The sequence below is a fragment of the Pristis pectinata genome, chromosome 8 (genome assembly GCF_009764475.1).
Source record: "Pristis pectinata isolate sPriPec2 chromosome 8, sPriPec2.1.pri, whole genome shotgun sequence".
Lineage (NCBI taxonomy): Eukaryota > Metazoa > Chordata > Chondrichthyes > Rhinopristiformes > Pristidae > Pristis > Pristis pectinata.
In genome coordinates, this window is record NC_067412.1 from 1427781 (window position 1) to 1452831 (window position 25051).

General features: G+C 42.7%; 1 protein-coding gene across 2 annotated transcripts in view; it reads left to right on the forward strand.

Annotated features, from left to right (window-relative positions):
• ift140 (intraflagellar transport 140 homolog (Chlamydomonas)) overlaps positions 1 to 25051 on the forward strand; it is a 99731-nt gene that overhangs the window by 17611 nt on the left and 57069 nt on the right. For both annotated transcript variants that reach the window (XM_052021027.1, XM_052021028.1), the window contains exons 12-18: positions 1428 to 1519; positions 5060 to 5187; positions 10740 to 10857; positions 21388 to 21524; positions 22014 to 22176; positions 23058 to 23189; positions 24647 to 24846. In XM_052021027.1, the coding sequence (XP_051876987.1) occupies positions 1428 to 1519; positions 5060 to 5187; positions 10740 to 10857; positions 21388 to 21524; positions 22014 to 22176; positions 23058 to 23189; positions 24647 to 24846 (970 nt within the window). The remainder of the gene's footprint in view (positions 1 to 1427; positions 1520 to 5059; positions 5188 to 10739; positions 10858 to 21387; positions 21525 to 22013; positions 22177 to 23057; positions 23190 to 24646; positions 24847 to 25051) is intronic.

Below are 25051 nucleotides of genomic sequence, written 5' to 3' on the forward strand. Positions count from 1 at the left end.
CTTTGGAGAAGGTGCAGAAGAGGTTTGCCAAGATGCTGCCTGGATTAGAGAACACGTTTTATAAGGAGAGGTTGGACAAACTTGGGTTGTTTTCTCTGGAGCGGCGGAGGCTGAGGGATGATCTGATAGAGGTTTATAAGATTATGAGAGGCATAGATAGATTAGACAGCCAGTATCTTTTCCCCAGGGTTGAAATGCCTAATACCAGAGGGCATGCATTTAAGTTGAGAGGGGGAAAGTTTAAAGGAGATGTGCGGGGCAAATTTATTACACAGAGGAGTGGTGGGCTCCTGGAATGCGCTGCCTGGGGTGGTGGTGGAGGCAGATACGATAGGGGCTCTTAGATAGGCACATGAATGTGAGGGAAATGGTAGGATATGGACTGTGTAGGCAGTAGGGATTAGTTTAGTTGGGCATTTTATTACTAATGTAATTGGTTCAGCACAACATTGTGGGCTGAAGGGCCTGTTCTGTGCTGTACTGTTCTATCTTCTGTGTTCAAAGGCGCCACTCTTCATTCCCAAACACTTGCAAGGATTGTGTTTAGCAATCGAGATTGGTCTGTGAATTCTGCCACTAGTAATGATACCTTAAAGATTATGAAATTAGTAATTTCAGCAATGTAATGGGAACTGGCTGGCCTGAGGGTGTTAATGGTAATGGAACAGCTGACCTTGGAAATTGGAATATGTAGGTGGAATTAGTATGGGTGGATTGCACTTTTGTCATTGGCCCTAACCTACAATCCATGGCTCTCTACAGCGTTAACATAAGAACCTAAGCAATAGATGTAGAAGTTGAGCGTGCCATCTAATGAGCCTACTCAACCATTAAGTATCTTGATGGAACTTCTACATTGCCCACTTTCCTCCTGATCCCAATGTTCCTTGATTCCCTTTGTGTCTGAAAATCTAACAACTTCTCTGGAATGTAGTGAATGGTTAAATTCCGTAATCCCCAGGGGCAGAAAGTTCCCCAAAAAATTGCAACCACTTGAAATGTTCTCATTTCAATCCACATGGCCAAGCTGTTAACTATGAGATCGTGAGCCTTAGTTCTAGACTCTCTTCAGGAGATAAATGTTTTCAATAAATGTGTACATTTCAATGGATTCAACATTTTTTTTAAAAGCTCCAATGAGTATGGGCTCATTTTTTTTTCAATCTCTCCTCTTTGGATGCACCTCCGATCAGCCCATTGTACCTCAAGATAAGAGACTAAAGCTATACCTGGTGCTCCAGGTATCTTCTCACCAAAGTCCAATGTGACTGCAGAAATATTTCAGTTTTCTTGTTCTTTAATCCCCTCATAATCATGGTTAACTTACCATTTACCTTCCTAAACGTTTGCTGAACCTGTGTTAATTTAGCACTGCCTTTGTTTGCTTTGTTAATGGAAACTAATGTGAACCGCTGATATTGTTCCAGGTTCATTTCCCTGTGATTCTTGTGTTGTGGCTGTCCACGAAGAGAGCATTTACAGTGTGGAGCCAAACCGTGTGCAAGTTCGCACTCTGCAGGTAAGTGCAAGATTATCATTTGCCCTTCAGTGTTGGTGTTGCTGTAGTGGAACCATGGAATGGTTGCAGCACAGAAGGAAGCCACTTAGCCCATCATGTCAATACCAGCCCACTACCAGAGCAACTCTCCAGGCACTGACCCTTTCTCCTTAGCCTTGAAAACTTTTCTCCACCATGTATTTATCCAATTCAGTCTTGAAGGCCATAGTGGAACCTACCTCCACCAGAATCAGATTTATTATCACTGTGAAATATGTTGTTTTGCGGCAGCAGTACAGAGCAAGGGCATAAAATTACTGTAAATTACAAAAATAAATAGTGCAAAGAAAAGGAATGACAAGGTAGTGTTCATGGGTTCATGGACTGTTCAGAAATCTGATGGCGGAGGGGAAGAAACTGTTTCTGAATCATTGAGTGTGGGTCTTCAGGTTCCTGTACCTCCTCCCCGATGGTAGTAACGAGAAGAGGGATATCCTGGATGGTGAGGATCCTTAGTGATGGATGCTGCTGCCTTAAGGCACCGCCCCTTGAAGATATCGTTGATGGTGGGGAGGGTGTGCCCATGATGGAGCTGGCTGAGTCTACACCCTTCTGCAGCTCCTTACGACCCTGCACATTGGAGCCTCCATAACAGGCAGTGATGCTCTCCACCATACATCTACAGTTTTTAAGAGTCTTTGGTGACATATTGGATCTCCACAAACCCCTAACAAAGTAGAGCCGCTGGCATGCCTTCTTTGTGATTGCACCATATCTACAGGCAGTGCCTTCCAAATTCCAACTACATGACATGTAAAAAGAAATTTTCCTTCCTCCTGTCTCTCTCAATTTTCTTCCTCTTTATATTATACCTGTGATCTTTAATCCTTGAACTCTCCACCAAAGGGAACCAACTGCCACTATCCACTCTGCCCAGAGTACTTTTTGGTACTTTTGTCAAATCTTCTGTCAACTTTCTCCATAGAAAACAATCCCAGCCTCTCTAATCTATCTCTGTAGCGGTAATCCCTCATCCCAGGAATCATTCTCTTAATCTTTTCTTGACCCTCTCTAAAACCTTCACATCCTTCCTTTTATGTAGTGAGCAGAAACAAACACAGTACTCAAACTGCTTTAACAGCATAACTTCCCTTTTTTATACTCTATGCCTCCATTGATAAAGCCCAGAATTGTGTATGCAAAGAAGATAGTGATAGATTGGTGGGAAGAATGAGGAGAGGCAATATTAAGGGTACCATTTCTCAATCTGCCCTTCCACTTTCAATGGTCTATGCACACGTACCCCAGGTCACTCTGTTTCTGTATTTACTTTAGCATGGTAACCAAGACGCATCATCTCACACTTCTCCACATTAAAGTTCATCTTCCATGCATCTGCCCATTCCAAATGCCTCATCATACAATTCTGCAATCTATTGCAATCCTCATTGCAGTTCACAATACTGTTGAGTTTGTGTCAATTGTAAATTTAGAAATTGTTGTTTGCACTTTCAAGTCCAGGTCTTTAATATAGATCAAAAAAACAATGGCCCTACAACACTTGCTGAGGGACGGCACTACTTACCTTCCTCCAGTCCAGAAAACAAATCGCCTCAACCTGTTGTTGTCTGTTACTTAGCTCGACTTCATATCCTGCTTTCAGACATAAAAACTGAAAATGCTAGAAGTACTCAGCAGCTGAGGCAGGATCCCTGGAGAGAGAAACAGGTTAATGTCCCTTCATTGAAACTTTTTCCTGTTTTCATTTCATATTTCCAGCAAATGAAGCTTATTGATTGGCAGTGCTGCAATTCAGTACTTAACTGCATATCTAGTTTTGATTTTGTCTTTCCAGGCAGACCTCTTCCAAATGCCAGTGTAATTCCCTGTTTGAGTTGGAAAATTTTGCACCTGTGCATACTTGTAATTGTGCATATGACAATAACCTCGACTTTGAGTTTGACTTTTGTACAGTTGATGGTGTTTGGCATACTGTTGGATGTACAAAGAATTCTTGTTCACCTACAGTGCTAGTAGTGCTACCACTCACCGCTCTTTATTACGTCCCAGGATCCAGACACTGCAAACCTCTTCCATTGCTGTTTAAAAGGCTTTGTACTTTCCAATGTAACAGTAGCTGTTACAGCTAATACTTACTACTTTGGGCATGATTTCAGCAGATAGTCCCCATCTGGTGTACACAGCCTCCTTGGGGCGGGGTATCTAATGAAATGGTGAGGGGGTGTCCATGAAACTTTAAAATCAAGATAGTTTAGTTTAGCAAATAAAGTAAAATAATTGTCTATATATTCAGCACTCTTAACTACCCTGACCACAGGACAATTCCAGTTCCATAAAATGGGAATCTGGGGGCTGAGGCATATCTTACAGAATGTGAACAGTGAGGCTTTCCTTCAAAAATTAGGATTAGGAAAAGATTAGGATCTGCCAATATAGAACACCAATCTTCTTAATTAGCTGAAGAAATAATGTCTTGGAACTAATAATTAAACAAAACAGAAATGTGCATGATGTATTGGCCTAGTATTTAGTGGGTCAACCTTGCTCCAACAATGATATATTTATTTCACAAGACAAGGGGAGTGGCCAATTGTCAGAAACTCTTCCCTCCACTTCTGTTAGAGAACCATGAACAACCAAGGATTAACTCTACACTTTAAACTGTTTCATGCTGCAGCCTATGTGCGATGTATTTAAATTGGCCTCTTCCTAGAGGTTGTGCTTTATTTTTCTACATAGTAAACAATTGTATAGATAAGAGAGGTCTTGATTTTTGTCGCCTTCTATTAGTTGGTTGTAGCCTAGGGGCTGGAGCAACTGCAGGGAGCTCTGAAGAAGGGTGAGAATCTTGACACTTTTCCCTCCCCTCTCTCCTAGGGTTACGCTGGCACACAGCATAGTGGTTACATTGTTAGACTTGTAACATAGAGACTTGGGTTAATCATTGGGAGACGTGAGTTCAAATCCCATCATATCCATCAGACCATGAAATTACTAGGTTGTCACAATTTTTTTCTGGTTCCCTAGTGTCCTTCAGAGAAGAAAATCTGTTGTTCTTACCTGTTCTGGCCTATGTATGACTCTCAATCCACAGCAATCTGGTCGGCTCCTAACCGCTCTCTGAAATGGCCTAGTCATTTAACTTTTAAGTTTGAAGCTTGTTAAACCAACAGAAAGGAAGGAAGCTGTGTAGAAAATAGTTATTTATTGAGGAATAAAGACTTCTTTTTTTGCTGTTATTCCTTTGAGAATATGAGTATTGTCATTTTTTACCTTTTAAGTACTTAAGTATCCTGTTCATTCTGAACAAGAATGCCTAAACACCAAAAGAAGGGGTGATAAAATGATGCAACAAGAAGCATCCATATTCTACATTAATCAGAGCTCAATTAGAAGGAAATACTTGGTTAAGAAAGATGCTTTCAGTTCAGGGTGTCAACTCTATGCAAAGAATGACTGGGAAGCTGCTATATTGCCTAGGTGTGATGTCTGCTGCCTTTTGCTGTCTATCAACCATCCTGAGTGTATTCTTTCTTTCAGGGTACAGTTAAGCAGCTGCTTGTATTCAATGAGACTGAGGGAAACCCCTGTCATCTTCAGACCTGTGGGAACTTCCTAGTAGTGGGGACAGACAAAGCTCATGTGAAGGTCTTTGATCTTTCCCGCAGGTATTGTACACAACCCTGACAATTGAATTAAACTTATTTATAGGAATTAGCTATTAAAACCTCACATGAAGTCATGTTGTTATATTGAGGTGACTGCTTTTTTTGAACAATGAGCAGATGTGTGAAGTACTGTTGAAAATAAAAGGAACAGGTCTGGAAAATCAGAAGTAGATATTCTATCAAATATCATAATAACCACACAGGAATCGAAGCCTTGACTTTATGGCACAAAGAGTTGTGAACTTTCCAGTAAATATTTTCGGTGTTTTTATGGCTGATTTTATTGAAGTAAAACAATGTAAACAGCCTGTTTGTTCACTATAATGCCTTTTAATGTAGTTTGCTAACCTACCATAACAAATTCATGGGTCAGATTGAGTAGAAATGTCAAATACTAGAGGGCATAGTTTTAAGGTGAGAGGGGGAAATTTAAAGGAGATTTTCAGGGCAAGAGTTTTACATGGAAAGTGGTAGGTGCCAAGCTACCAGGGGCAGTGTTGGAAGCAGATACGATAGTGGTGTTCAGAATCACTGAAATATATTGTGAACTTTGCTGTTTGGCAGCAGCAGTACAGTGTGAGACATAAAAACATAAAAATTACTATAAGTTACAAAAATAAATAAATAGTGCAAAAGAGGAATAATGAGATAGCGTGAAGCGGGCAAGTCCCAGGTGGTGAGGGTCCTTAATGATGGATGCTGCCTTCTTGCGGCACCGTCTCTTGAAGATGTCCTCGATGGCAGGGCGGATTGTGCCCGTGATGGAGCTGGCTGAGTCTACAACCCTCTGCAGCCTCTTTCAATCCTACACTTTAGAACCTCCAGACCAGGTGGTGATGCAACCAGTCAGAATGTCTCCATCGTACATCTGTAGAAATTTGCAAGAGTTTAAGAGGCTTTTAGATAGGTACGTGAATATGCATGGAATAGAGGGATATGGGTCATGTGCAGGCAGAAGGGATTAGATTTATTTGGCATCATGGTCGGTGCAGACATCGTAGGTGGAAGGGCCTGTTCCAATGCTGTACTGTTCAATGTTCTACTGAACTAAAATAACATAACCTTTACATTAAATTATATCATTTTATAATCAGTTTTCCCCCAATGCCCCTTAACTAACAGATCATCAAGTAATGCTTTCTCATTACACAATACTAGATGTAAAGTAGCCTGCCTCCTCAGTGACGCCACCACATACTGATCTAAAAAGTCATGTTGTAAACACTCAATGAATTCTTCTTCCTCATGATTACTGCTGATTTGGTTTGCCCTCTATATGTGCATTAGAATCCCTCACGATTATTGTATTACCATTCTTACATAGAGTCAGCATAATACAGTGTGGAACCAAGCCCTTAAGCCCAACTCATCCATGCCAACCAAGCTAAGCGAGTCCCATTTGCCTGCAGCTTCTGATCTATACTACGCCCTGCATTACTGCTCCTGTTTGTAGGTTTATGTACAACTGCTACCAATATTCTCAGTGTCATAGGAAGCAGTCCCATGGTCCATGGAGACCATGCCAACCATCAAACATCCTTTTACTTCACTTCCACTTTTGTCTCCCCACATTCACATAACCTCCTCTACCACCCTCATTCCCAGCAACCATCCTACCACAAAACACACAGGAGCAGTTTACTTAACGACCTCTTGCCCTTTGTTGTTTCGTAGCTCTAATTGAACTGATTCTCCTACCTGATTTCCTAAGCTAAGATCCTCTCTCCCCACTGCCTATCTCCCATCCTTTAACATTAGGCTGTCCTGTCTCATTTTTCATTTTCTTTTATCTCCTTAACAGTTCACTATCCAACAATTTTTAATTCCAACCATGTCTCTGTAACATCGATTTGATCATACCCGCTTGTTTGCATTTATGCCATGAAATCTGTGTGCATCTCAGAGAAAGAGGCTTCAGTTTTGCCTTGATACAGTTTGTCCTTGTTCTGACTCTAATTGGAGGTGTCCCATTATGTTCCTATGTATCACCCCTTCCTCTGGGGCCATGGATATTATTTTCCATTTTGCTGCCTTGCACGATCCCTTTGACCTTTCTCTTTGGCTTTATAAGATAAGATATCTTTATTAGTCACATGTACATCGAAACACACAGTGAAATGCAACTTTTGCGTAGAGTGTTCTGGAGGCAGCCTGCAAGTGCCGCCACACTTCCGGCATCAACATGGCATGCCCACAACTTCCTAACCCATACATCTTTGGAACATGGGAAGAAACCGGAGCACCCGGAGGAAACCCACGCAGACACGGGGAGAACATACAAACTCCTTACAGACAGTGGCCAGAATTAAACCCGCTGACACTGTAATAGCATTATGCTAACCGCTACACTACCATGCCTGCCCCACTAGAATTTCCCCTCACTAGAACCAGTGTGCTCAGTATTGAATTTAAACCCCTATCTATAGCTCTAGTTATTCAATTACCTCAGACACTGGAACCAGCTGGTTCAAGTGAAGCCTTTCCCCAGTACTGGTGCCATTGCCCCATAAATTGAAACCCATTTCTCCCACACCATTCTTTGAACTATACGTTCAATTCTCTATGTCAATTGATTATTACCATGTATACTGTTTACTCTGTGAGCTTCATACGACCAAAGAATTTCATTGCACCCTGGTGTATATGACAGTAGTTGGCACATGGTTCAGATGGGAATTCTTTCTGCTTGTATTCCTTAGACAGAACTTCTTTATCCTATCTATGTCATTGGTTCCCGTGTGGATCAATTAGATCTTTCCCCACCTACTCCAAGTAGGAAATATCCTTCAACTAGGTACTGGGCAGGTACACAGTCTTCTGGACTTGGGCTCATGCTTGTAGAGAACTGTATCCATTTCCCTAACTGTACTGTCTCCTATCACTGCTATGTTTTCCCCTACTACCTCAACTCAATGGCCTCCTGTGGTCAGTTTGTTCATCTATCCAGTAGTTTCTGGTGTTGGATGTGGACAACATCAGTTTGGACAAATGCAAGGGCTGAGTCTCCTCTAACATGACCTCCTGCATCCCCATATCTGCCTCATTTGCAGATGCATCCTGCCCTACCCCTTGACTGAGCAGTTCTACAGTCCTTAATCTCAGGAATGTGACTGTCTCCTGGAAGCAGATGTCCAGGTAATTTTCCCCTCCCTGATGCATCACAGTGTTGGAATCTCACACTCCAGCTCCACAACTCTGAACTAACATTCCTTGTCCAATATTCACACACTACAGATGTGGCTGCAATGGATCCCAATGAGATCCCATTAGCTCCTACATGCTACAGATGCAATGCATCACTTGGCCTGCCATTGCTTGTCTTAAAATAAGTTTTTTAAAAATTAATTTATTTAATTCTGTGCTTCTCTTAACTTCATCAAATCCCTTTGCTCAGACTACACTCAGTGGTCACTGCACACAGAAGACACGGTGCTAAAGATTTATTGCACAGTTGACATGAATCACCCCACACACTAGAGGGTGCTGAGCTGAAGCACAAGGCTACCCAATTAAGCAGGGCCAAAGACAGTTATTAGAAATCACAAGCTCAGGTTCCTTTCTGTTTATAGTTTTTAGTTCTTCTGGGGTTACATTTGAGATGTTATAAAGATACAGCAACTATGAGGGTCATGGGCTGTGTAAACAACATCTAACATTACAAACACCAGCACACAAAAACAATAGAAAGACTAAACACTCAGTGCTTAAGCTCCTGCTATGTCTCAGTGGGTGGCACATTTGCCTTTGATGTAGGAGGGTTATGGGTTTGAGTTCTACTCCATTATGAGACCATAATCTAGGCTGTATAATTTATTTCAATTGTTGTTAGTTGGCTGTAAAAAGAACTTTAGGACATCCTGAGGTCATGAAAGGCACCATCTATGCACCGGTTTTCCTTTCCTTATTGTCATGCAGTGGAACTTGGTTAGAATGTTGTTTGTGTTTATAGAATTTGTGGGACTCCCTGTCTAGCCTCACACGTGAAGGAAGCACTGGGAAGACAGATGCTTTAGCACATCATGGTTACCTTGGGGGGGATTTGAGTGAGGAAGACCCTTGGCCTTAGCTATGTGGGTAGCACTACTGTCCAATCCAAAGGTAAGTGGGTCACTTACTCAAAGATGCCCTTTAGTCTGCCCGAAACTTGTTGGTCTTCCAGCACAGTGAGATGTCTGTAAGGGAATGCTGCTGACTGGCACAGTCCAAGCTGCAGGAGTACGTACTGAGGGATGCACTGAAGCTCGGTGCAGCCAGTGCACAGGCTCTGTGGGGAAGGACCACAGTCTGGGCTCCTTCCACTACTGCACATGGAGGGGCTGAGTCGGGTGGGGAAACCCCTCAAACATTGAAATGGTGTATCACCCCAGGGGACCACATGAGTGGCAACAGTGCTATGGTTTGAAAAAAATAACTTAGCACTACTAAATGTATTTACCATGAATGTAAAAGTTTTGCACTGTTTCTTCTTTTGTATATACTTTTTATTATGAATAAAGTTTATTTATGTGCTGCTGCTACAGTACAGAGGGAGCACTGTACTGTGTGAAGTTCCATCTTTCTGACGAGGCCCCACCAACGTAAGTAGTAGAAGCAGGAGTAGACCATTCAACCTCTTGTGCCTGCTCTGTTACTCAAGATGATCCTGGCCAAACTTTTACCTCATTGCCACTTTCCTGCACTAAGCCCCTATTCCTTCATTTCTTTAATATCCAAAAGTCTGTTGGTCTCTGTTTGGAATATACCCAGCAACTGAGCCTCCACAGCCATCTTGGGTAGAGAATTCCAGATACACTACCTCTCAATGAAAAATATTTCCTAACTCTATCCTCAATGGCTGACCTGGTTCTAAACTCCTTGGCCAGGGCAAATACCAACCCATCATTTATACTGTCAAGCTCTCTAAGTGTTTTATACTTCATAAAAACGAGAGGTGATCTTATTGAATTCAAGAGACTGTAGGCTCATCAGTCTTTTCAAATGGATGTAAAGGATCCCATGATCTCAATGGGTGTGGTACAGAGAGTTTCTTCCAATGTTTGAATATTGATCTTTGGCTCAATACTTTTTTTTTGTCACCTTAACCCAAAATTATGACCACATTTGGGAACTAGGATTCAAGTAATCTGATTTGATCAGCTCCTAAAACTGAAAAGCTGAAAATAATTAGAGATTCAGGCATTCCCTGAACTTTCCAACTTTTGATTTGGCTGCTTCATCCCATAATGTGTGGTGCAGGTGAATAATTAAACTGCTTGGCAAATGGAGACCTGCATATAGACCATAAAAAGGAAAGGAGTGGACCATTCGGCCCCTTGTGCCTGCTCTACCATTCAATTAAGATCGTGGCTTTCCCGCCTTCTCCCTATACTACATGGAAAAAGATAGGCAAGACGGTTTTCCTCCTTGTGCATAATGTTAACTATGCTTTGCTTGTAGTTTGCAGAACCTAAAGGAGCTACTGCTATTCATTTATTTTACCATTTAGGATTCACTATGGTTCGAGAAATGAATTGGCGTCAGTGCCCTGACCTGAAAATCCTTCTCTTCTGCAGGGAAGCAAAGTCTCACAGCAACACTAAGAACCTGGCAGAGCACATCCCTAATTTGGGGAGCATCACATCGGTGAAGTGCAGCTCCAATGGGAATAACGTCAGCATTCTTATAACAAAGGTAAGTGCAGTTGGAAGTGTGCTGACTGCAAACAGACTTGCTGATGTAATTGAAGGATAAACAGGAAGGATAAAATCCCTTTCTACTGTGGCTGCCACAAAGTTTGAGGTGCAGGGGTCTATTTCCATCATTTATTTGATGTAAGGAGTGATTCCACAATCATGCACTCATTGCCAGGAATCTTACTTACTGGGAGAGGAGGAAATGGATCTGGCTGCAGGACTGTAAGCCCAATCCTTGACTTGCTCTCCCTGGGAGCAGAAGTTCACTAAATTATTCTGCAACAACAGCATGTCAAGCTCTACTGCTTTGCTACAGTGGTGAAGGAGTCAGAAAAACATTATAAATGTGAAAAGAAAACAAGGTACTGTAATCTGTCCTGGCTGTTTGCAGGCCCTCCCCAGTTTACGACAGGATTCTGTTCCTGAAAACTATTCATAACCTCAACAGTTCACAAGTGGGAAATGTAGCCACCCAACAATATAGTTAAATAAAAACACAGGCTAACCAAGGGCAACATGTAGTTACACTAGGGTGTTTAGCTCAACCATTCAGATATTGCCGTGAACTGAGCTCCCCCACAGCAGAAGATGCCTGCAGCCTTGCAGCAGCTGCCAAATCCATCCCACCAGTCTCTCAAACACTCATATGTAAGGGCTGTACATGAGTCAGGCATTCGTAACCTGGGAAGGACCTGTAATGGGCTCTGAAGAAGTGTATGAACTTCTTCCTTTTACTAATGGATTATTGAGTCATTGAGGTGCAGAATGCCTGCTATATCTGCTGATGTCTCACACACTTCAAAGATTTTCTGAATATCTCAAATCCTTTGATGGATTTCTGGGAGATGATAAGGTTTCATATAAATGCAAGTTTTATCCCTTTTGTGTTAAGATTCCTGCTGCTTTACTTTGTCCAATGTTGCTTGTTTCCCATGTAAATTCTTTGTGATCTTTTGACTTTTGTTGGAATGTATGCTTTCTTTGAGCAATAAAAGTGTCCACGACCTTCAAAGTGATTAAGAGAAATATTGCAAGCTCTTGGAAAAACTGTGATGTCATTTTAAAGTGAGGAAACCACTGTGGCAAGTATTATTGCTGTGATATCTGGGGCTCACCTGTGACTGGTTCCACTGGAAAGAATGAGAACTGATTGCACCCACATAGTGGCAGAGTGTGTATTGGTTACAGGCACAGATCAGACCCAGTCAGAGTATGGGAAGCTATTCCAACTTTATAATAGCAGGAAATTCTCAAGACAATTGAAGCAAAGATGATACTTAGATTACTTTTTTTTAAATTTTATTTTTTTTTTACTTACAGTGTGGTAACAGGCCCGTCTGGCCCAACGAGTCCACACCACCCATTTTAAACCCAAATTAACCTACCCGTACGTCTTTGGAATGTGGGAGGAAACCGGAGTACCCGGAGGAAACCCACGCAGACACGGGAGAACGTACAATCTCCTTACAGACAGCAACGGGAATCGAACCCCGATCGCTGGCACTGTAATAGCGTCGCACTAACCGCTACACTATCGTGCCGCCCTTACTTTTTAGGGCATTGTAGTTAACTACATAATCCCAGTCTGTGTGGAGTTTGTGCATTCTCCCAATGACCACATGCTTACTCCCAGGTGTTGATGCTACCACCTGCTTTCCAACCATGCCCTGGTTATTAGTTAATTACCTACCATAAATTCACTACATGAATAAATAATGTGGGTGACTCATGGGAGAATTAGGGGATAGTTAATGGGTTTATGTGAGAGAATAGGTTACAGGGAAATATGAGGGAGCTGCCAGAGGAAGCTGTAGAAGTGTGTACAATTACAATGTTTAACAATCATTTGGACAGGTACATTGTTGGGGATATGGGCCAAACACAGGCAAGCGAGACTAGCTGAGGAATGTGCCTTGGTCAGCATGTACTAGTTGGGCCAAAGGGCCTGTTTCTGTGCTGTATAACTCTATGACTATGATTCTAAGACCTCCTCAGTGGGGACCCTGTCCTTGATAGGAGCATCCTTTCCACCATTCCACAACAGTCTATTCAGTCCTACCTTGCTGCCATTCTTGACATAGAAGGAGTTGAAAAGGCCGTGTACCAACTAAAACAACATAATGTGGCCTTGGGGACAGGCATTGTCCCTGCTGAAGCTCTAAAGATCAGCTATGAGGAACTTCAAACATAAATCCACCACCTTGTATTCCACATGTGGGAAGAAGAGGACCTTCCAGGCAATCTCAGAGACAACATAATAAAGACGATCTTCGAAAAAGGAGAGAGATCTGACTGTGGTAACCTCAGAAGATCTCCCTGCTGTCTATCATGAGGGAATCCGTGTCAGGGTTCTCCTCAACCTCCACCTCCCAGTGGCCGAAGACTCTCCCTGAACTCCAATGTGGATTCTGTCACTCTAGAGGCCCAGTCACCATGACCTTCACCTTGGGATAACTTTCAGAGAATTGCAGGGAGTAGAACCAACCACACTACATGGCCTTTCTTGACTTCAGTGAAGCCTTTGACTCTGTCAGTTGGGAGGGACTGTGGAGCACTCTCTTCAATCTCAGCTGCCCACAGAAATTCGTTCCCATCTTCTATTTACTTCATGATGTGCAAGCCCTGTTCCTAAACAATAGGTCCACAGAAGAAATGCTTGGCATACTCGGTAGGTTGGGGCACAGATGGAATCTGTAGCTTGTGAGAGATCTTGAATTTAAAAAAAAACCTGCAGATACTGGAAATTCAAAATAATGGGAGATGGGAACCAGAGTGATAGGTCAGAGGTTGGTGCAGTTAGTGTACAAGTAGTTGCAGAGTGTAGAGAGACTGTGAGGAAGGATAGGCAGTTGAAAGGGCAAAATTGCAGTCAGTAGGATGGGCTGAAGTGTGTCTACTTTAATGTGAGAAGTATCAGGAACAAGGCTGATGAACTTAGAGCGTGGGTAAGTACATGAAACTACGTCGTGGTGGCCATTACAGAGACTTGGCTGTCACAAGGGCAGGAATGGCTGCTGGATATTCCGGGGTTCAGATGTTTCAAAAGGAACAGGGACGGAGGTAAAAGAGGTGGGAGAGTGGCTTTGCTGGTTAGGGACAGCGTCACAGCTGTAGAAAAGGAGGATGTCCTGGAGGGAACTTCTGCTGAGTCAGTGTGGGTGGAAGTCAGAAACAGGAAGGGAGTGATCACTATTGGGAGTATTCTATAGACCCCCCCCCCCCCCACCCCAATAGCAGCAGAGACACCAAGGAGCAGATCAGGAGGCAGATTCTGGAAAGGTATAAAAATAACAGGGTTGTTGTCATGGGTGATTTCAAATTCCCTAATATTGAATGGCACCTCCTTAGTGTAAAGGGGACAGATGGGGCAAAGTTTGTTAGGTGTGTCCAGGAAGGATTCCTGACACAGTATGTGGACAGGCCGACTAGAGGAGAGGCCATACTGGACCTGGTACTGGGCAATGAGCCTGATCAGCTTTCAGATCTCTCAGTGGGAGAGCATTTTGAAGACAGTGACCATAACTCCTTGACCTTACCATAGCCTTGGAGAGGGATAGGAGCAGACGATATGGGAAAGTATTTAATTGGGGAGGGGGAATTATGATGCTATTAGGCAGGAACTTGGGAGCATAAATTGGGAACAGATGTTCTTGGGGAAGTGCACAACAGAAATGTGGAGGTTGTTTACGGAGTACTTGCATGGGGTTCTAGATAGGTTTGTCCCATTGAGGCAGGGTAAGGATGGTAGAGTGAAGGAACCATGGTTGACAAGAGACATATACTATCTTGTCAAGAGGAAGAAAGAAGCTTACCATAGGTTTAGAAAGCAAGGATCAGACTGGGCTCTGGAGAGTTACAAGGTAGCCAGGAGGGAGCTTAAGAATGGACTTAGGAGAGCTAGAAGGGGCATGAGAAGGCCTTGGCGAGTAGGATTAAGGAAAACCCCAGGGCGTTCTACACATGTGAAGAATAGGAGGATGACTAGAGTGAGGGTAGGACCAATCAGGGATAAAAGAGGAAATGTGCCTGGAGTCGGAAGAGGTAGGGGAGGTCCTTAATGAATACTTTGCTTCAGTATTCACCAGTGAGAGAGACCTTGACGTTTGTGAGGATGGCGTACAACAGGCTGATACGCTAGGGCATGTCGACGTGAGGAAAGAGGATGTGCTGGAACTTTTGAAAAACATGAGGATAGATAAGTCACCGGTGCCGGATGGGATATATCCAAGGTTATTACGGGAAGCGAGGGAAGAGATTGCTGCACCTTTGGCAATGATCTTTGGGTCCTCACTGGCCACAGGAGTAGTGCCAGATGATTGGAGGGTGGCAAATGTTGTTCCTTTGTTTAAGAACCCTGGGAATTACAGACCAGTGGGCAAATTACTGAAGAAGATTCTGAATCCACACAGCCAAGTTTCCCTGGATCCCATGCCTTGAGGATGTGACGAAGCACATTGATGAAGGTAGAGCAGTGGATGTGGTGCACATAGGTTTTAGTAAGGCATTTGATAAGGATCCTCATGGAAGGCTCATTCAGAAAGTCAGGAAGCGTGGGATCCAGGGAAACTTGGCTGTGTGGATTCAGAATTGGCTCACCCATAGAAGAAAGAGGGTGGTTGTAGATGGAGCGTATTCTGACTGGAGGACAGTGACCAGTAGTGTTCCACAGGGATCTGTTCTGCTCTTTGTGATTCTTATGAATGACTTGGATGAGGATGTGGAGGGGTGGGTTAGTAAGCTTGCTGATGACATGAATGTTGGTGGTGTTGTGGATAGTGTAGAAGGTTGCTGTAGGTTACAACAGGACATTGATAGGATGCAGAGCTGGGCTGAGAAGTGACAGATGGAGTTCAACCCAGGAAAGTGTGAAGTGATACACTTTCAAAGATCAAATTTGAAGGCAGAATACAAAGTTAAAGACAGACTCTTAGCAGTGTGGAGGAACAGAGGGATCTTGGGGTCCATGTCCATAGATCCCTCAAGATTGCCACGAAGGTTGATAGGGTTGTTAAGATGGCGTATGGTGTGTTGGCCTTCATTAGTCAGAGTATTAAATTCAAGAGCCGCGAGGTAATGTTGCAGCTCTATAAAACTCTGGTTAGACCACACTTGGAGTCTTGTGTTTAGTTCTGGTCGCCTCATTATAGGAAGGATGTGGAAGCTTTAGAGAGGGTGCAGAGGAGATTTACCAGGATGCTGCCTGGATTGGAGAGCATGTCTTATGAGGATAGGTTGAGTGAGCTAGAGCTTTTCTCTTTGGCGAGATGGAGAATGAGTGGTGATTTGATAGAGGTGTACAAGATGATAAGAGGCACAGATCGAGTGGACAGTCAGAGACTTTTTCCCAGGGCGAAAATGACTAACATGAGAGGACATAATTTTAAGGTGATTGGAGAAAGGTATAAGGGGGATGTCAGGGGTAAATTTTTTACACAGAGAGTGGTGGGTGCATGGAACACACTGCCGGCAGAGCTGGTGGAGGCAGATACATTGTGGATATTTAAGAGACTCTTTAAGAGACTATTTAAGAGAATGAGAGAAGAATGGAGGACTATGTGGGAGGGAAGGGTTAGCTAGATCTTAGAGCAGGATAAAACGTCAGCACAACATTGTGGGCCAAAGGGCCTGGACTGTGCTGTAATGTTCTATGTTGTAAAAGCAGAAAATGCTGGAAATACTCAGCAGCTCATGGAGCATCTGTGGAGAAACAAATGGTGTTAATATTTTCAGGTCAATGACACTTCAGCACAACTGGAAAAGATAGAAGCCTGGTGTGTTTTGAGTTGTAGAGAGGGGCAAGGGTGGAATGCCTATTTTGGGGCAGAGCCCAAGGAGAGACAAATGCTTTTGGTGCTGTATAGGGGAAATGAATGGTTGTTAATCAGGGCTGATCTTTTGGTAAACAGAGGGAGATGAATGAGAGCAATAGAGAGGGCAAAAACGTGCTGTAACTGTAGGATTCAGTAAACAGCTGTTGATGGAAATCTGAAATAAATACTGGAAATACTCAGATAATCAGTTAGCATCACGATGAGAGGTAAAACATTACAGTTCTGACACAAACAGGAAAGCCCAGTCATCTAAAATAGTTGAATCTGATATTAAAGTCAAAGTTGCATTTATTGTCATCTGCAGAAGTACAGGTGCAATGAATAACTTACTTGCAGCAGCATCACAGGCACATAGCATCAGATGAGCAGCATTCACAAGAAAAACATAAAGACAAATTATACACAATTTTTACAAGAGAACACAATTAGAACAAAAAAAGTCCATTTTAGTGCAAAGTGATCAAAGAAGTTATAGTGTTGCTCAACTGTATTGATTGGGGTTGTGTCGGTTGGTTCAAGAACCCAATGGTTGAAGGGAAGTAGCTGTTCCTGAACCTGTTGGTGTGGGACTTCAGGCTTCTGTACCTCCTACCCAATGGCAGCTGTGAGAAGGTGGCACGACCCGCATGGTGGGGATATTTGCTGATGGATGTTGCCTTCTTGAGGCAGCACCTCCTGTAGATATTCCCGATGGTGGGGAGGGATGTCCCGAAGTCCCAAAGATTGCAATATGTCAAGACAGAGGTTGATGTACTGTTCCTTGGGCTTGCATTGAGCTTTGTTGGCACAGTGTATGAGCTGAAAGGCAGAGGGATCAGAATAGGAATGGGATGGAGAATTAAACTGACAAGTGAGTGGAAACTCAGTCACCCTTGAGGACTGAATGGAGGTGTTTTGTAAAGCAGGTCACCAAATCTGTATTTGGTTTCCCCAACGTGAGCAGTACTCTAAACTGGAAAAAGTCCTTCATTCAGAAAGATGCTTGGATCTCTGGATGGTGGGAATGGATGAGGTCCACACTAGAGCCAATCTCAGTGGGGATTAAGGTTACCCATAGTGGGTATCTCAAGGTGCTGGAAAAATTGGTAAATTTGATTGGTAAATTATTTTATTATTGTCACGTGTACCAAGGTGCAGTGAAAAACTTTGTTTTCAATGCCATCCATACAGATCATTTCATTACAAGAGTGCATTGAGGTAGTACAAGTGAAAGCAATAACAGAATGCAGAATAAAGTGCAGTGCAGTGCATTGCATAAAGTGTAGAAAGTGCAGTGCAGGCAGATAATAAGGTGCAAGGTCATAACGAGGCAAATTGTGAGGTCAAGATTCCATCTTATAGTACAAGGGGTCCATTCAATAGTCTTATAACAGCAAGAGAGAAGCTGTCCTTGAGCTTGGTGGTACGTGCTTTCAGGCTTTTGTATCTTCTGCCTGATGGGAGGGGGGGCGAAGAGAGAATGCCCAGGATGGGTGGGATCTTTGATTATGTTGGCTACTTTACTGAGTACCACCAATGCTGTCTCTGTAAAATCCTTCAAATTCAAGGAATAAGCAAGCCTCCTCAGCATTGAGGTTAGTAACATGGCTCTGTTGGGCAGCCCGCACTTCACGTGCACTAAATCAGATTCCTGAAATAGACTCTCTATTCTGACTTTTCTCACGGGAAAGAGTTACTAGCAGAGAAAGGAAATGATTCAAGGATGTTCTCAGAGCCTTTTTGAAAAAGTACAGCATTCCCATTGATTCCTGGAATTCCTGGCCCTGCTCCTGGAGAAGGAACATTCTGAATGACACCGGGAACCTGTAGTCCATGCATCGGATGCATGTACTGTATAAGCCTAGTTTCAACAGTGGATGGAACACACCACCTCAATCATCCACTTCCCCATTCCATCCACACATCCTGTCCTAACCGTGGAAGAGTCTGAGGTTCATACACTAGCCTCATGAGTCACCTCTGAACCCGAGTTGCAGCTAGTCATTCTTGATTCTGAGGATCAAAGGTTGTGCTGAGTTATGGAAGTACTGCAGATCTGTCCCTTCAGTTTCGTCCATATGAGCATAGGTTGAAGCAAACACAATTCTTTCCTGTTACCTTACCAATGTTTTTTTGTCTTCCAATGTGAGCTGTCTTCAAAGCTAAAGAACCTGACTCTCAGGGGATCACCCACTCCCATCAGGCACAACTATTTAACACAGCAGAAGTTGAATAATGGTGTTTTAATTCAAATGCAAGACATTTTTGGCAAAAGATTCTTCATTTGGAGATGGCCAGAATGTTTACAATTGGATTAAAGGTGTCCTGATTTTTGGAGTGTAGGGAGCGCCAGACCAGGGAAGGAGTGATATTTGTATTTAAGAAAATAGTTTAGTGTTGTTTCGTAGAACATTTAAGATTCAGGATAATGAGCAGTTGAGTCCCTCTGGTCCCTAGAATATCATTAAATTTTAATATATAACTGCTGGTGTTGTGACAATCCTTTGAGAGCCAACTACTGATGTTGGCATCAGTTGTTACAACAGCACTGCCCAACTGCAACAGTGGTCTTACAATTTATATGCATAATAAAAGCAATCTTTTTCCTTGCAATCTCTTAGGAGCATTGATCGAGAATTTTTGAGACTTTCCACATTCTATAGGTAGGGAGGACAGATGGGTTGAGCGAGTGAGAGAAAACTTGGCAAATGGAGTTTAATGCGAGAAGTGAACGATGGCAAAGTTTAAGAGGGATTTAAATAGACACATGAACAGGCAGGGAACTGAGGGATATAGGCCACACAAAGGCAGATGTCACAGATGTTTCAAGGGATATGGTTGTAAGATTAGGGGAACCGTAATTCAAAAACTGAGTTTTGTAGAAACAACTTCTCACACAGGATGGTGAATCTCTGGAATTCTGCATTTCACAAGATTGTGGAGGCTAGGTCATTGGGGGTACTTAAAGAGGAGATAAATACATTTTTGAAAAATCATTTGGAAAAACTTAGCCTAGTTAGGGACAGTCAGCATGGCTTAGTGCAGGGCAAGTCATGCCTTACCAACTTGATTGAGTTTTTTTGACAAGGTGACAAGGGTGATTGATGAAGGTAGAGGTATGGATGTTGTCTACATGGATTTTAGTAAGGCATTTGACAAGGTCCCTCAAGGAAGGCTTATCCAAAAGATTAAGGCGCATGGGATCCAAGTTGAATTGGCCATTTGGATTCAGAACTGGCTTGCCCGTAGAAGACAGAGGGTAGTGGTTGATGGGACTTATTCTAGCTGGAGATCTGTGACTAGTGGCGTTCCTCAGGGATCTGTACTAGGACCTCTGCTGTCTGTGATGTATATACATGACCTGGATGAAAATGTACACGGGTGGGTAAGTAAATTTGCAAATGATACGAAGATTGGTGGTGTTGTGGATAGTGTAGAGGACTGGCAAAGGATACAGTGGGATATATTGGTGGAGAAATGACAGATGGAGCTCAACCCAGCCAAATGTGAAGTGTTGCACCTTGAGAGATCAAGTGTAAAGAGACAGTACACCGTTAATGGCAAGACCCTTAAGTGTTGATGAGCAGAGAGATCTTGGGGTCCAAGTTCATAGCTCCCTGAAAATGGCTACACAGGTTGATAAGGTGGTAAAGAAGGCATATGGCACGCTTGCCTTCATTAGTCGAGGCACTGAGTTCAAGAGTCAGGAAGTTATGCTGCAGCTTTATAAAACTTTAGTTAGGCTACATCTGGAGTATTGCATTCAATTCTGGTCGCCCCATTACAGGGAGGATGTTGATGCTTTGGATAGGGTGCAAAAGAGGTTTACCAAGATGCTGCCTGGATTAGGGGGCATGTGCTATGAGGATAGGTTGGACAAAGTTGGGTTGTTTTCTCTGGAGCGGCGGAGGATGAGGGGAGATCTGAGTTTACAAGATTATGAGAGGCATAGTTAGAGTAGACAGCCAGTATCTTTCCCCCAGGGTTGAAATGTCTAATACCAGAGGGCATGCATTTAAGTTGAAAGGGGAAAGTTTAAAGGAGATGTGCGGGGCAAGTTTTTTTACACAGAGAGTGTTGGGTGCCTGGAATGCGCTGCCTGGGGTGGTGGTGGAGGCAGATACGATAGGGGCATTCAAGAAGATCTTAGCTAGGCACATGAATGTGAGGGAAATGGTAGGATATGGACATTGTGTAGGCAGAAGGGATTAGTTTAGTTGGGCATTTTATTACTAATGTAATTGGTTCGGCACAACATTGTGGGTGGTTGGGCCTGTTCCTGTGCTGTACTGCTCTGTCTTCTATGTTCTATCAGGGAATGGATGACAATGGGGAACTGACACAGAAGAGGAGATGAGACCTGGGGCAGATCAACCACGATCATGGTCAATGACAGAGCAGGCTTGAGGAGCCAAGTGGCCTACTCCTCCTCCTAGTTTCTTGTGCTCTTATTTATTTTAAAATTATAATTGGAACAAGATTTATTTTGATATCACAATCGAGAGTAATCTTGTCACAGTCAGTGCCCTTCAGTGAGCTTCATTCTTGGATACCCAATGAACATCAATGACTGCCCAACTGAAATGTGATTCTTGCATTTATTTTGCCATGTGGGAGTCAGATTGTGTATGTTCAGTTTTACTGATGTTTTTCTTGGAGCTTTTGCCTAGACTTACAGTTGCTGGAATACTGATGAATTGTATTGATGTTCCCCATAGGCGAATGGCAGCCCAGATTCCAGGGTCTTTTTCTATGATGTGGAGATGGATACTCTACATCACTTTGACTTTGAAATTGGCAAACCAAGCAATGAAAATTGTTCCATGCCTCGTTTGGAAGAGAGTGACATAGAAAAGTAAGTAAGTTTGAAGTTGCTGCTAAGTGAGAGAGAAATTAATTCTGCCTCATAGCACAAGCTGAAAGCTACACACAGATTGCATGTTAGTGGTATTCCTTGTACTGAACCATGTCTCCTACCAATGTACAGACAGAGGAGAAAAGTGGTATCAAACAGATGAGTGAGAAAGAAAAACATGCATGTTGTGGTTTTTGGGTCTCTTGAAAGCTCTGAGAGGTGATGAGATGGAGGGATTTATGTAAGGTCATGGGCAGGAGGGTGGTGGTTTAACAAGAAACAGAGGGAGCGAATAGTGAAGGTGAGTCTGTTTGATACCACAGGTGACTTCTGAGCATGAGACTGGAGTCCAACGAGGTCATGGGACTGGTTTCCATCCTGGCAGGCCATGTATAATATTGCAGCCAGTAAGAATTCATTCACTAATCTAACATGGGCAAAAACACTTCAATCGAGTTAAAAGACTTTGTGTGGAATCTGTGATTACAGAGGGCGTTCTGAGATGCATGAGCTGATGGGACGATATCCAATCAGTCATTTTTGGGACCAGAATGAACCCAGACTGTTCGTGTGCGAGGCATCTTTGGCTGCTTCGACGGCAAGGCAGTCAAACATTACTGCCAGCATGGAGACCAGTTCCACAGAGTACAAGGTAGGTATTCTATCACAAGCTTAATTACAAGATTCTGGGGAAAATACAGTTACTTGCTGTTTCTAATTTAAAGCTCCATGAACAACAATCACGAGGTACACTTGCATGAATAACTTCATTTTTGTCTCTAAATATCTAGCTTATTTGATGTATTTATTTTAGTTAATTACCTTGTGGATCTTAACCATGTTTCACATCAGGGGTCAGAACCTTTGGCAATGTATTTAGGTGGAGTTTGATGCATACATTAGGAAGAAGGGTGTAGACAATGTGGTGATAGGTTGGTATGGGCAATTAGAGTGGTAGCGGATGGTGTAACATAAACAGCAGCAGTCGATTGGGGTGAAATGGCCTGTTTGTGCTGTAGGTCCCATGTGATATTATAGGGTGAAGGAGAGGAAGGTGCACCTTGGGTTCAGTATGAATTGATGTGGCAGAAAGCCGACAAGGCACAGTGAGCTGAATGGTATAAACTTCTATAGTTGGTCATATTGGCACTGTTTAGGCTGCTGGGATTTCATTTTTCTTGCATAATATATGCTACTTGTCTGAGGTATTCCACTTTGTGTGCTCTTCATCTCCTCTCTGCCTAATCACCCGATGGCAGTCGAGTCAGTATTAAGTAAGAATGTGCTATGAGTTTTGCTTCAGCAGTAATGTATCCAGCAGCTCGTGCAATGTAATTAGTTATAGTTCTACAGTCGGGCTGCTAATGGCATTGTGCTGTGATACCACATATTGCCCTGTGTAGGGGCAGCTCTCCCAATGATGCCACATTATCCTTTGCAGATGATCCACACTCAGCTGACAACAAATAGAGCCTTTCTGTGTTCCTTGCATTGTCTTAAATTGTTTCCCGTGGTCCCCTTTTATTCCGATAGGTGGATGTTATGGTGATATCATTCTTCAGTACACAGGAGCATGGCCTCTTGCTGCAGGACAGTTTCCCCAAGATGGAATCCCATGAGGCCCTGCTGGGGTTGGAGGTCCCTTATTATTATTTCTCCAAGAAGGTAAGGAGAATACCAAGCCCTAACAAAATACAGTTGATAATTTAAATGATGCTTCACCTTCACAAAAATATTCACATGTTTAAAATTCACATGTTTTTAAATAGCTTAAAATAGGTTAAAATAGCTTCTTCATAGGCAGTCCCACAGGATCGAGGATGACTTTCTCCAACTCTAGTTTTGTGATTTCTGAGGTTCTAATGAGACCAATGTGGGAAGTGCTAACTCTTGGACATGTAGGGAAGGTGATGGCAGATGGGGTGGGCAGCTCAATAGTTTGTGTGGTGGTCTGCTCCTTCTGCTATTTACCCAGGGCCCCCTTGTGCTCCTGATGGATGGCCTGGAGGTTTTCAATCCCATCCCAAATGCTCGTTCTTCATTTGGACTCACTGATTCTCAGGAGTCAGTGGGGATGTAGCATTTCTTCAAGCTGACTTTGAGCACACTCTTGATATTTTCTGATGTCCACCTGGTTTAAAAAAAAGTCTGTGCTGTGAACTTATTGTTACATGGGGAGCTATTATTTGTACTTTGTAGTGTAGGTGACATATACAATTGGGAGTAAAATTTCAGTCCCAAGTTATACATTGTGGGTTGGAGTGGGGTGGCTAAAGTTCATTTTATTTCTCCCTTTCTATCCATGCCAGGTTACCTCTAGAGTGTTTAATGGGATTATGTAGGGCAAAGTTTCACAGTGTATCAAACCTGAGTTGTACCTTTCCTGAGAGAGTGTGGGAATAATTCTTTGCAAAGTAACAGATGAAAATTAAAATCTAAGTGGCTCATTTTAGTGATGATTTTGTTCCATATTTTTGCATTTCAAGAACTAACACTGATTTATTGTAATGCCACTTTATTAAATAAATGTCAGTTCAGACTGAAATGCATTAATTTTCAAGCTGATAACAGCCTTGCTGAAGGAATAGGCAAATTTAAGAGAAGCAATTATAATCTGCTATAACTCTGAACATCAAGAGGTTGTTCCCTCTGTCCTTATTCAGACTCCACTTGCCTATTGAAAATACAATGGTAAACTATAGTGACATTGGAAGAAATGATTTTCCAATGTTTACCTCCGATGTTGTGGTCCAGACCAGTCTTAAGTGAGTTGACATCTGAAAATGTGGCATTAGCTTATTTGCCTGTGGGATTCTCTCTTTTGAACAGATGGAAATGACTAAAGTGCTGGTTTGCTCCTGAGAACAATTGAACATATCCACTTCTTGCTGTACATGTTAGAAAGATCCTGGGATTAGTCCCAACGTGTGTTGTAATACATACCCATTGTCGAACAGTCCACTGACAATGAACACACAGAACGTGACAAATGCCTTTTTGCCTTTCAAAGGAATGCTGGTACTGTAGGATCTTGAGGAGGAACCAAAAGGGATATTAAAAAATAAAGCTGATTTCTCAATTGTGTTCCATTACCTAGTTAACAAATTTTGGTTTAAATCTAGTCAGGTGTGACTGAGAATGAACCAGAATCGATGTCTGGGTCTACTTCTATTCCACAAATGGTGGCAAGGCGGCCCCTGCGAGATTTTGTTGGACTGGAGGATTGTGACAAGACAACACGTGATGCTATGCTGAACTTCAGCTTTTATTTAACCATAGGGGACATGGATGAGGCTTTCAAGTCAATTAAACTCATCAAGAGGTAAGGTCATTTCTTTCCATTCCTTGAAGAATCCAGGGTTTGTTTCTCCGATTGTGCACTTCAAATTTTAATTGCTGAACTGCTGTGTTTAAAATATTGGAAGGTTATTAGTGGGGCCTGATTTCCAGCTTGTTTGTTTTATGAAATTCCTTCTTTGTTTTTGAATCAGGGTGGGGTATGCAGGATTGTCAATTTTCTGATCTGT